This window comes from Hesperophylax consimilis, chromosome 15 (assembly GCF_061612785.1).
Source record: "Hesperophylax consimilis isolate HC1 chromosome 15, BYU_Hcon_1.0, whole genome shotgun sequence".
In the NCBI taxonomy this organism is placed as follows: Eukaryota; Metazoa; Arthropoda; class Insecta; order Trichoptera; family Limnephilidae; genus Hesperophylax; species Hesperophylax consimilis.
In genome coordinates, this window is record NC_142850.1 from 15006994 (window position 1) to 15021122 (window position 14129).

At 36.2% G+C, this 14129-nt stretch overlaps 1 protein-coding gene across 8 annotated transcripts in view; it reads right to left on the reverse strand.

Moving 5' to 3' along the window:
• The window catches only part of Dys (Dystrophin), a 1264777-nt gene that overhangs the window by 10459 nt on the left and 1240189 nt on the right, over window positions 1-14129 (reverse strand). For all 8 annotated transcript variants that reach the window (XM_089640243.1, XM_089640244.1, XM_089640239.1 and 5 more), the window contains 6 exons: window positions 7427-7695; window positions 6177-6335; window positions 4778-4914; window positions 3530-3818; window positions 2556-2764; window positions 886-1096 (listed from right to left, as the gene is read on the reverse strand). In XM_089640243.1, coding sequence (XP_089496369.1) covers window positions 886-1096; window positions 2556-2764; window positions 3530-3818; window positions 4778-4914; window positions 6177-6335; window positions 7427-7695 — 1274 coding nt within the window. The remainder of the gene's footprint in view (window positions 1-885; window positions 1097-2555; window positions 2765-3529; window positions 3819-4777; window positions 4915-6176; window positions 6336-7426; window positions 7696-14129) is intronic.

The following is a 14129-nucleotide window of genomic DNA, read 5'->3' on the forward strand; positions in this document are numbered from 1 at the left end:
CGTAGGTTATAAAATTTAGGGCAAAATGATAAATCATTTATTCATGCTGGTTCTCCTCGGGTCAGGTTATCTATTTTTAAAGGTTTACACTTTGACGATGTGGACAAAGGATAAACTAATGAACTATGTACATCATAAAACACTCTTTTTAGGGCGAATTGCCTAATACAAATTTTTTTACACCTACACAAAATCTACAGTAGTGATGCTACCAGATAAGGTTGTTGTTTTGAATAAACATCACTTCGTTTTAATAAAATCAAACATGGCGGTCAAACATATTTAAACATGGGATATTTTAATTGAAAAAAAATAGAACTTTAACCTTTCTGGGAGTAAGTTACGTAATGCTGGCCGTGCTCTGGGGAGTGAGTTTTTTTTTACATAAATAAAAAATATTTATATTTTTTAAATAAATTTTCAAAATAAATAACAGCTGATATCTCTGTCGATAATGATGTAAAACGTTTAAAATTGGTGTATAATTACAGGAATATGCCCACAGATGGCAATATGATGCATATTTACAGAATATGAATATGCGACACCTGTCGTCCATAGACGTCCATACTCCTTTGGCGAAAGTGTGTACCGTCGTTCATTAGCGTCCATACTCCCGGAAACGTTAATGCCTCTTTCACCTCCTCCCCCAATGTAAATAGTTGTTTCTCGCAGTAATCAAGATGAAACAAATTGTTAATTTTAAAAAAATTTGCAAAATGTAAACCGTATAGCAAAACTCTAAACCTTTATCTCAATCTGTAATACTTGTGACTTTGGAATAAAATATGGTTGTAGGTGCGTAGGAGTGATTAGTCAGAGGTAGAGATACTTAGTATTATCCCCTAGGAAAGACGATACCAAGTATTGAACTAGTCCACCTACCTGAACCCTACGATAGGGTACTCCTTGCAGATGTTGCACTTGGCCTGGTGCTTGGCGTGCTCGGCAGCGGCCAGGCGGTGCAGGACGGGAAGCCATACCAGCGACTGCGGCTCCCGCTGCAGCCAGTGCAGGAAGTGCACTGCCTCAATGGTCTGCACCTCCCCGATGCTGCTGCGGTCCAGACTCTGATCCTTGCTGCCGTCTTTGGATTCTAGAAGAATAGGATTTGATCAGTTTCCCAAACGAATTTCACCCACTGTTCACTTTTCAAAGACATTATTTTTTAGCCTATATCCCACCCAGGAAATCTTATTGCCCTTGCCACCCCCTTTCCGCCTTTCAATACACTCTTGTCACTCCAGAAGCCACCACCGCTCCCCTGGAGATTCTTTATACCGCCAACAGGGGTGATGCCTACTTTAGAGATTACTAGCCTAGATTTATTTACCATCTACGTATGTCTTAATATGGGAACTCCCTACAGTGAGACAAGACATTGCAAAAACCATTATTAAAAAAAAGGTTATAAATACAATTACTGATTTTGTTGATTGATCAGAAACTAAACATAAAAATGAGTAAAGGAGCACCAAGTGGTGTAAAATTTTACAGCTTATTTTGTTGTTAGAAAAGTTGTGGTACCTACTTTTACCTTCCTGTGAAAATCATGAAGCTAGTTCCTGATAAAAATACACAGAGAAAAAAAAAACAGGAGGAAAATATGTTTTTCTGTGCTTTTGTGGTTGTGTTTCTGTTACGACAGCTGTTGAGCAAAGCAATTCAAAGTTTGTCGAAAGTTATTCTTATTAGTCAATTTGATTAATCACTTGAGCGCGAACATATCCATATAGATCCGTATCTATACGCCGTCGTCACAATCAAAAAAATCATTTCCCTGAGTTATTATGGGGAAACCATGTTTACAATACATTAATTTTATCAAAATATAAACATATCATCTGGTCAGTACAATTTACAAAAACATCATTGTGCAAAAAAAATCAATAATCTATAAAAATAGAATCAGCTGGCAGACGGCTAAAATTTGTGCCAGCACACAAAGAGTTAAAAAAATAGAATAATTCAATGTCAGATGTTACGGAAAATAATGAATTTTATAAAATAATATTCCTTTCGTAAAAAATATGCAGAGTTTTCAGTGCAATTCTAGCAAATGGGATGGAATTTCATTTAAATGATGACAGAAGAGACATATATTTTTTTATTTTTTTTATTTTTATTTTTTTTTTATTTTTATTTTTTTTTTATTATTGTACGACAGACAGGTAAGTCCAATTATGGTACAATTTTATTAAAACTAACAATACATGTACATATATTTTTTAAAACATGGTATAGTGATATTAAACACATCTATATCCGCTGGTAGGGCATTTAGTAAGGTCATACCTCTTGTCATGCTATGTCGGGCAATGACATCTGTCCGACCCTGCGGTATACAGAATAGGTCGTGGCTACGATTTCGAGAGTATTTATCAGGAACGAATAATCCACAGCATGACAGGAGATATGGGCAATCGATAAGGTTTATTATATTGGTAAATTATTGTTCACAAGTTAGCCATATAATCATTTTTTAACTATGACAACTGTTTGTTTCAATAAGAGGTATATTGGAGGTGTATTTTAGTAATTACTGTTTTTTCTACCTTTCTCCCTGTCCAGTGTGTTGTTCCTGTCCTTGGGCAGGCTGGGGGCCTTCTCGAAGCAGCTGCGCACGGAGGGCTCGATGTTAGAGCCCCCGAAGGCGGCCACCTCTCCTAGCTGCCGGGGCACCTGGATGCAGTCGTGCAGCAGGAGCCCTAACTTGCGCTGGTCTGCCATGCAGGATGGGTCGGCTATGAGGCGGAACAGGTATCTGAAACAGCAAAATTATATTATAATCTTAATTGTACACAAGAAAAGCTATGTTTTGAATCAGCTATGATTCTCAAATGGTGATAAAATTTACACTGCTTTTTGTGGCTGGAATTTCTAGGACAATACAACTGTTTTTAGTAAGTAAATTCATTTCCATCATAAGTCATATCATTCAAATAGCTTTGAAATATTGATTTTATTTTTAAGGCGCATAAACACTGTCTTGATGGAATCATTTGTAGCTATCGTAGCTAGGTTAGCCTTTTCGTTTGTTTGAGTTGAATGTTCCATGAACAGAAGAAGAAGCATATCAAAAAAACTTATTTCGGTTGTGTGTCTGTAACTCCAGTTTACAGAACTTTACAACTAGAATTTACTTTTAAATTAAGTGAAACTTTAAAAATTGGAACTGATTGTTTGAAAAATTCGGACAAATGATAAAGTTATTTGCGCTAGTTTAGCTTCGTTCCTATTATAATATAATATTTGAATAGAAAATTATTTTAATTTCCCGTTTCAAAATAGGAGTTATAATATCCCATGATTTTTCAAGGGTGTGCGCGCTAGGTGTATTAAATAATAATCGTCAAAACATGAGCCTGTCGACAAGAACAAAATACCAGGAGCAGAGAAATATGAATGGGTATTTCCATTTCGTTATTATTTTAAACATTTGTTGCTTAGTGACAATAGTTGTTAAAAATCACATGACGAGGAAACCATTAAAATATTATAAGAATAAATATAGATAAGTAGTACTGACCTGTATTTCTCTTCGAGATGTCCCTTGCAAAGCAGAACTAACCCCACTTTGAAGCTCAGCACCCGGATCTGTCCGGTACGCTGGCTGTCGTAGACGTTCAGCAGCCAGTTGATGGCGAGGTCCAGGCAGAGGGGCACGTTGACCAGGCTGGGATTCTCAGCGGCGATGACTTCGTATAGCGAGGTCAGGACTGTGATCATGTCGGGGATGTCGATGAGCTTGTCGTTCTGTGCGCGAAGGCCGTGGGCATCAAAGGCCTCCAGCGCGGCGGGGAGTGGGAGCATGTGCACTGGAAGAACACGAAAGCATCGATTTAATAATATCATCTTTCATAGTCTCACACAATCCAAAAACTGTCCATATTATTAGTATTGACAAAGGTATTGATGAGTGGGTATACATATTGAATTTATTTGAATTATTACAAATTTTGGGAGGCAGATATGGGTACTGCTGCCCCGGGAACCATTCATTGGACAACCAATATCTCTGTCATAACCGTAACACCAAGTGGTTCGATACGCTTCGTGACTTAGCAGGAGTGGCTGGGTTCACGGGGTGAGGTTGGTCCAAGTCTTGGTAGTGGATGCGTCTATCCAGCAGTTGCGTGGCGGGCCAAATCGGGAGAGGCCAGTTGGGGGAGACCATTTGACCTCTCCAGCCAAACTCTCTTAACCCAACACTTTGCACTGCAGTGGGAGGGATATATTCATAAGTGACTTCCGGACCCACTGACTCACAGATTCCTACCCACCCCTCATACCTTTTTCCTTCCCAGAACTACCTTTCCTTCCTTTATATAAAAAGACCCTAAACACAGCATCCCCAAAAGATGAAATAGGCCCCGAGGGAAGTTATTTTCCTAAGGGCTTCCTTTGTGGAGTTAATATAAAAAGGGAATGTTTCAATTCTCCATGATAGTCTTTCACCTGGGCGATACTGAGAGTATCTTCTACACTGGGACCTACCACAAATACACTATATTACAATGATTTAAATGAATTAATTAATTGCGATAAAACAAGACAAGTGAATCAAATAAAATTGAGGTGCGTATGACAGGATTTGAACACGCAACTCTGGATTCGTAGTCGAGAGTCTTACCCCTCGACCACGGATTGTTTACACCCAACCGATAACAACATAAATATTCCCGGTGGTATCAGTTCAACTGGCAACTCGGGTTTCCATTTAGCGAATAATAAGTGAGAAGTTTAGTTAAGGTAAAGTTGGCTAATCAGTACTCACTGCAGAGGGACTTCTGAACAGTTCGCAGTTTCATCGCGGTTCTGTAGGCAGAGAATCTGACCTCGTTCAAGTCGGCCAGCGAGTTCATTAACTCTATCATCTTGGGGTGGTCCCAGTGGGTCGTCTCCAATTCATGGCTGCAACAGGGAAAACAATGTCTTTTAGTTTGTTGTGCTTGCGCTAATTTGTTGTGAATTGTGCCAGAGTTAGGATAAGTTAGGCCAACTAGGAACATTAATGCAATTTCAAAGAAATATGCCAGCAAAATTTAGAGCTGGAAGGAATATTTAATAAATGGTGTTATGTTACAACTACTCAATGTCATATTATATGATATAATACTTTTGACTATTTATAAATTTTTTTTTATTAAAGAATTTGTAAAGTTTCATATTTTCAAAAAAAGTATAAATTTTTTTAAAAATTAAACTTAATTATTCAACTATTTTTTTAAATTTTACTTGTGACAGCCGTTCCGCCATTCGAAGGCATTATCAAACTATAAAAAAATCCACTATTTACGTAAAAGCTCGATGGGCGTAAATAAAGAAATAAATAAAAAATACCATATGTAGGATAAATTAATTTCATCACGTAACGGTAATCTCTGCAAAAATTCAGGGACTAACTACCATTTGTATTCCTCATTGCCCAGAATACATTAGGAGGGAAATATTTATACTGAGTCAGTGGACTTCTTTAATTTATCATTTAACAAAAACAAAATTAATGAGGCAGTTTAGTTATGTATAGTAAAAACATTAAAAAAATGCTTCCAATTTCAAAGTGGAAATATGCTTTTGAGTAGCTTTAATATTTAGATCTTCCTTATGTCTCTAATCATAATTAATCATATAATATCAATTTCAAAATTTTATAACTAATAACAAAGGAAATTAAAAAAATGAATTACTTGAAAAATAATGTTTAATTTCAAAAACTAAAGGTAGGTAATTGAAATTTGATGGTAAAAAAAATGTCTGAGCAATTAATTTCATGGAAATTGCTTCATAACATTTTTAAAGTGTCATAAAAAATAAGCCTCATTTGCTTTGATATTAATTTCCTTTAGCAAAAAACAAGTTGTTTAGTAATTTAATTACAAGGAAGTTGAATGGCATACAAACTTTAATTGAGTTAAGTGTAAAGTCAATAGCAAGTTTAATTTATATTTAATTAGTATATTGAATGAATTTTTTTTTTTATTGTGGGCATTGATGTATTATATTCTCTATGACTGTGGGCAACAAGTTAACATTTGAAAAACAACATCAATGTCTAGGGCTTTATTTGGCTTTGAGGAGTGGCCTGCTTCATTAGGGCAATCGGTGTGGGGATCAAGACCCTCAGCAATGAAGCAGTGACTCAGCAAGAAAAGAAGCAATGATAGAGTACTTACTTGATGTAGTAAGGCACTTTGTTGGGAGTGACGGCCCTCTCCCACGGGGGCTCGACGGAGCCGGCCAGGAAGCCCTGCGCTGCTGTGGCGCCCCCGTCCTTGCCAAAGTCCTCCAGCTGCTTGATGCGCTCGTCCGTCGCCACCTGCAGCGTCTTGGCCCTGCAACAAACAACACACATCACACATTAAATAAGGTGTGCTGACATACATCTCTTGCCATACGCAGAAAGGGCGTGATTTATTAGTTGTTCGCTAGAGTTCGTTGGTGGCTTGCCACACCGTACTAGCCTTCTGCACTGTGCTTCATATGTTTTGCGTTCCAATTGAATCAGGTAGCTAGGGTTGTGTATATAATTAATTGAGATCTTATGAAATGGGCAAAGGGAAGTATTTCTTATATTATGGTCCAGGAAGTAGATGGATAAACCAGGTCAACACTCTGAGTGTGAAGAATATAGTGTGTCTCGGTAATGGATGATATTAATTCAGTGACACTATAGGGGAAGAAAAATAAAGCTTGTGTGACTTTATTGATTACTGGCCAAAAGGTAGATTTTCCTCCCTTTACTTCACAAATGATTTATTTTTACATTTTATTATCGTGAACACAGAACTAGACACATCGCTGTATTACAGTGTTCTATTAGAAAAGCTGAATATCTTCAAAAAAAGTGAACATTATTGTTGTAAAACCAACCTTGATAAAGGGGATGGAAGATATAAATTTTTTTTTCTGCAGATTTCCTAAGAGATATTGCAAAATGTCATAGAAAACGTGTAAATGTTTTTTATTTATTTTTAAAAATATTTATTTATCTCTCTTCACATAAAGTAGTGTCCCGGTGTGGGTCTGCGAGTTTGTTTTTAAACAAAGTTACAGTTTATTCCGAGATTGATGAAATTTTGCACACTTGACCTTCAAAACAGGAGGAAGGTCTGTATATAATATTTCGGAAAAACACACCCACCCCTTTTCACACCCCTTAAATCAGTATTTTGATACTTCTCGATGTAATTTTGCACAATTGACGTTCAAAATAAGAGGAAAATTACTGTCTACATCTGATTTCAAAAACCTCCGTGGCGGGGGGTTAAGCTAGATTATTATAAATTTAGGTGCATGTGTATATAGAAGTTGCCATTATCTTATATTCATTCCGTGGCCCCGATCATAGCGAACTTCAGAGGAACCAATCTTCTAGGAGAGGGCAGGAACATAATATAGAAGATATTCGGCAAAAAAAACGTACCTTGCAGTTAGGTCGTCGACAGCCGCCACGAGGTGCGGCGCGACGTGCGCGCGTGCTCGTTGCAGGGCTGCCAGTTGCGCGGGTACATCTCGCAGCAGCGCGCTGGGCGCACCGGGTGCGGGCGGGCGTGGGGCGGCAGCTCGCAGCGCGGCGGCCTGAGCGCGTGCCGCGTTGCCGTCGGCGGGCGGCGTCCAGCGTGTGCGTGCTTGTTCGGCAGCTTGCACGCGCGCGCAAGCGTCGTCCACGGACTGTTGGAATGCGCGGATTTTCTGTGGAAATAAAAGAAATGTTATACAAATTTTTCATAATTTTATTTTATTGGGAAAACGAACAGTTATAATTTATTATAAGGTATGGTAAAATGTGTATAATAATTGAACCAATAACTGGTTTTCTCCAAGGTTTCTTAATTATTAGTGAACAAAAAAAAAAGATAGCCTATAGGGATGGGATGGAGGAAGGGAGGGGAAGAGAATGGAACTAGTCTGTGTACAGTAATATGTGTTGTGTGAATGTTATTTATTGATTTTAGGTATGAAGATGTGAGGTGCTACGTTAAATAATTCGAATTCACCGCATGAAATCTTAAAAATGTATGAAGCGCGGTGAATGTATGTATTTTGTTTGGAGTTAGTTTGCATCGAGGGATGTGTGGTTTTGTCTGATAGGCAATCTTAATTGAATTCGGTTAAGTAATTACTTAAGTTAATTATCATATTGTAGTGATATGTAATATGATACGGTGCGTATGTACACCGCAGCCAGGAACACCCCTGCCCCGATGCGTCCGGTACGCCGGTGCGTGGGTATTGCTTTATTGGGACTTGGAATACGTGCTCTGAGGATGGGAAGGAGGTTGGAGTGTAATACACACAACAAAACTGATCTAAATAAAATATATAAATAGGTATATACCTACCTATTTATAGAAATATAGTTGTTAGGGTATCTGAGGTGTTCAATATTGAACATGTCAAAGAAACGTGTTAAATATTGTGATGCATGATAATATATATTACGAGAAGTTTTTTTTTTCAGTGAATTATCTGTGAAATGACGGGGTACTTTTTTATAGCCAATAAATGTCAGTATAATTTAAAATAAATGTACCTAGGTAATCTTTTAATTTCGCCTTAAATAGTCGAATTCCGCTGCACGCTCAGTATGGAAAAAAATAACAGTTGGTTTCAACTTAATTACTACAAGAAATACTTTTTATGTTGTGGGAGTTGGTAAAACATGCATTAAAGTTCCATTTTTCCTCAATCAAAGTTAAGTTTGAAGGTTAGGAAATACGCATAAATTATTAAAATGAACCAAACTAACACCCTAGGAACTTATTTTGTGCGTATTTACTTAAACCCCCGACTTGTCTTAAAAGTTGTCTCCATTAGATGTTTAAGTTGAAATCATGTGTTGTTTTTTTATAGAGCCTTTGCGTGCAGTGTAATTCGACAAGTTTACATATATGTTTATTAATTATTATTATAAACAATTCATAAGTCAAAACTAAACCATTTTAATGTTTCCTCCTCTTAGTGGGAGTATATGTTACAATAACTGAAAGAGAAGTGAACGAAGAGTAAAAATTTCAGTGCCATTTTACAACTGTCAAACGAAGTGACATTTGAAAAAGAAGAGAAAATCGTGTATGAGTGGGTACCTAAGCACCTACCTACATACTCTATTTGAGTTTTTTTAATAGGATTTTATAGACTTTTTAAAATACCGTAAGCTCGTTGCAAATGTTGCACAGCTATCTGGGCATCTTTTTAAAATTTCACCGCCCGCAATTCATCGCAGAAAATTTACCGACCACAAATAATCGTGGGGAAAATTCACCACCCACGATAGATAAAATAAAATGTCTGATTGGTGTGAAAGACTGTTTGCATTACATTAATAGTAACGAGGTACTCTAACCTAACCTCACTGTTATTTAGTTTCCTTCCTTTTGTTACTTGGCTATTATTTGTAATAAATTATTTTACAAAATACAAAAACACAGGTCAAACTAATGGCAAATATATTTTCCTGCGGTGAATGGTTCCGCGGTGAATTATGGGCGGTGAACTATCCCCGCGGTGAATCGTGAACGATGAATTTACCTGATGGCATTTTGTATCTACTTCATTCTAGAAGACAATTTAAGTTAGGAAAAGTTTAGCGCACCAACGCGGTTTAAAACAATGGAACCTTAGAATTTCCACACATTTCGTCTATTTATTATTCATACAGGAATGTTGGCAACCATTTTCACTTCCTGGAATTAAATATTTAAGCAACGCTTCGCAAATAATTCTTCGACAAAAAACAAGAAGAACTAAGCAGAGATGTAGTGCGGTGGAGAGTTTTGCCGGTTTTCCCAGTTTCCAGGAGACTTTTAAGGTGACGTAAATATATCACCACTTAGATCGGAGTGAGCGAAAGTTTAAGAACGTCGGAAGAAAAATTGCAGTCATTTTCCTAAAGTACAAATCGACATACCCCAGAATCCGGCTCAACGAAAAAAGTAGAAGTAATTACTCAAAAAGGTTTTTTTTATGTAACAACCCTTGGCGCCCACGGGAGTTCAAATTCCGCTCTTGAAAACGATTTATACATATTTGAGTGCGATAGGTCCGCGGGGAGGAGTGGATAGCAAGGGTTACCCATTGTCAATAAATATTGCAGTCAAGTACGACGTCTCTTTTGTGCTGCAGCGATATTTTTTGTTTAAAAAATCATTTGATAATAAAAGACGCAGAGATAAAACACTCCACAAGCGTCATTGATCCCTTCGGCACCGGATTACACGGTTGGGAGCACGTTGGGAGACACGCCGATCGCGTGGCCAACACTTGTGCATGTTTGAAATTTTTCGCTTGAGAATAACTAGGTCTTTTTACGATCTGGGTATCGATTCTATCAACCCAGGCCGCTCGCAATCGCTGTCGAAAGTACTCATATTGGTCGACATTCTCATTCTTGAGTCTGACGAAAGAAAATAATTAAATACGCCAAACGTAAAAAGTCATTCTTCTCGAAAAACGAGTGGGTCGAACCACTAGAGACGTCGAGAATCGAGGCCCTGTTGTGTAGGTAGTCAACAACTCGGCTGAAAAATGATTTTACATATTTTTTTTCTTCCTTCCACCCTCAATCCTTTCCTCAAATATGCCCCCACACAGCACCCATAAATTCAAATAAAAAACCTTGATTGTACAAATAAATTATAACATAACATACAAAGGGTATAGCTTATAGGTAAATCGAATATCCTATTTCATACAGCCAACCTTAATAATATGTAAAGTACATATAATATTTGTTGACATAGTGTAAATGTACCTACCGAAGAGACAAAGAAGAAGCGCCCTTGAGGTGATTTTCTCACGAAAACGACGCTATAGAAATGATACAATCATTATTATTATTTTAGTTAAAAAGAGGTTTTAAATTTAATTGTAGTGGCATTTTGTAATACAATAATTTTTTATTTTAGGCTTTATTTTTTATTTATGTTATATAGCTGTTTCCAGTTTAATTTATAACCGTTATGTAAAAGCCCAATAGGGTGTTGATAAATAATCGAATAAATAATATATGTTATATTTCAACGCCCTTGAGGTGTTTTTGCACAAAAACGGCGCTATACAAGTCATCCAAGTATTATTATTATTATTATTAAATGTGACTAAGTCTAGCACAGGTGATCGATAAAGCCCTATCAATGCGATATTGACTGAATTCGTCGTCTGTGGTCAGTTATATATCAGCGATATTTGAGAGCACGGTCAACGATTGATGAAAAATGTTCCGACGGCCGATAGTCAAATTTAAGCACGGCCTTTATATTACTTATAAGATAAGCTTCGGTTAGTTGTCAATATACACATTTTTTTTAAATAACGAAACTCTTAGAATTGAAAGAAGTAGTATACGCGGTGAGATGTCTCCGTTGATTTATTCACAAAACAAAATGTGAATAAAGACCTCCCTAACTAACAAATCCCCTTTAGTGTCATAAAGTAAATGCGGACTGCCAATGCATATTTAGTAGAGATGTGCCGATTATGACTTTCGCCGACTAGCCGATTAGTCGGTTGTAATAAGACCGACTAGTCGGCTAAGCCGATTACGGTTTCGGGGATAGTTCTAGGTACCCTGAAAGGTCGCGCATGGCCAAAGTGTACCTCTGCTGTCCCGCAGTCCCTGCCGTTTACAGTGAGAAGCTGTTCTCAGAGGCCGGAAACATATATTAAACAAAAAGAAATCGATTGCTACCAGAAAGGGCAGAAGCTTTAGTCTTCTTACATCATAATTTACCCTTAATTAAAAAATATAAGTAAGTTATAAAAAATATAAGGAGATTATGATATTTTTGGTTGTCACAACTGTGACTTTGATTTGATTAGATTATGTAGGTATGGTTATAAGAAATATGTTTTTTTTTTTTTTTTGTTTTTATCAAACAGTTCATGTTTAGAATTTTTGGAAATATATATATATATATATAATATATAAATATATTACTGTGCATCTTGTACATACAATCTTGCTTTAATACATATAACTGAGTTTGTTAATTTAAAAAATCTACTTTTTATTTTAATAATAAGAAATACTTATAAATGTTCATTGAAGATAAGAAGATATTATGTTGGTTTTTATGTTAATTAGGATAGGTACTAATTTTGTTGAATAAATGTCATAATTATGTTTTCTTTACAAGCAAGTAATTTTAAAAACTGATTGCCAAAGGAAAGATTGCTTTACATTTTTTAATGTATAAGACTGATTATAAAAAAAAATTTATATATAATCAAGGTTTTTTCATTTCATGTAGTTCCCCCGCATTCATATTATTGAGAAATACATACAATGTAAGAAGCCGGATAGTCGGCGCTCTTTGCCGATTAGTCGCCGACTAATCGACGACTACAATAGTGGCCGGATAGTCGGCTTTACCGACTAGTCGCCGACTAGTCGGAACATCTCTAATATTTAGGTTATTATTTTAATTCAACATTGTCGATTTATTAATATTTTTACGTAACGTTTGACGTTTCGGAATGTCAATTCAAAGTAGTTTACAGTATTGCCAGCGTATATCGATTTTTTATTATATATTGCGTTATCAATATCGGTCTGGCTATCAACAGAGCGACCGTGCTCGGGAATTTGGTATAAAATCATCGGTAGTTATGTCAATCTATCCGATATTTTCAAAATAAATAAGAATAATTGAATAAAAAAATTAAAACGATTTTTTTGCAGAATCTCGTACAAGTTAAGAGGCTGCTTTGAATGAGTGTCCCGGCCTTGTTATCTAGGAGGTTTTGGTTAAACCCCTCGAGAGTCTCTTGTATAAAGATAATATTGTAAAAAAGCAATCTATTTAATTCGGACCAACGTGATTTGTTTCTAAAAAAGAGTAATATACCAAATGTGTGCACAAATGTTGTTATCAAACATGATTTTTAAACAGTTTGTTTTAACTAAAATAAATATCGCTGGGAGTTGGGCCAGCATTTCGGTCATATCGGGTTATAAAAGATATAAATCTACTTTAGTGTTTTTTTTCGCTTGATACATTTTGTGTGGTCAATACTTTAACAATGTAACCCGCACATAACGGTCAGATAAAAACGACAAAAGGGCAAAAAGCTGAAAATATGAGGCGGGGTTTTACAAGCGGTAGAGGGTGATAAAAGTGACATATTTTATAAGTAATCGCCGTTTAAATGGTCTAACAATTACGGCAGTTAATGAGTTGAAAGGAACGTCCTTCGAACAAAGGGGGAAACACTTGGAGGGTTGTTTGGGACAAATTGTTGTCATCATAACCATGTCACTTCAAAAGTGGATTTTAAGTTTTTGATGGAAAATAATTCCATTAAGATACCAAACACCGCGAAAATAGAATAAGGGAAATTAATCTAGACGTTATTCATCGAAGCACAGACTTGACGAATAAAGGAGTAACGAAAGTTGATGCTTTGTGTGAACATTTTATTTGAGAAAGTGAATTTGAATTTAATCTTTATGGACTGAACAAATAAATTATCAATGTTCTTTTACTATAAACATCTTCCACAGTTTATTACCGTCAAAATATTAACAACAGCTAACAACTAGAAAACTGGGTTTCCATACAGCCAGTATTTAATCAGTATTTATGAATACAGCTTGAAAATAACTAACTTTGTGGAAAAATATATTTTTTGATAACTGATTAATTTTATTTGAAATTCATAAATTTGAATATGACGTACCGGCTCAACGTTTACATTTAAACGAAGTAAATAATTAAAAAAAAAAATTATTTGTATTATTTTTGGGGTGTTATGCCGTGTTGCGCTACCTTCTTCATTAGCCTATGTTTCGGACAGCAATACCGTGTCCATCACCAGGACAGATGTGTAATTGTTATTATATAACGTTAAATAATACCCCAAAAATAAATCATCATAATACTTTTGGCCGCGAAATTCTCAAATCACACCAAAATTTTTTCGATGTTCTATTATAAATCGGGTTGATATCTTTTACATTGGAGAAGTCATTGATAGAAATGTTTTAATTTAAACAATGCGTTGATAGGTTTTGCAAGTTTCATTATGAAGTTTTTTGCCATTTATGTATTGATACGGATGCTGTTTCTGCGTGACTTGTGAATTTTCTGCTATTTATTGCCTACGCCAGACACCTAGGCACTTGT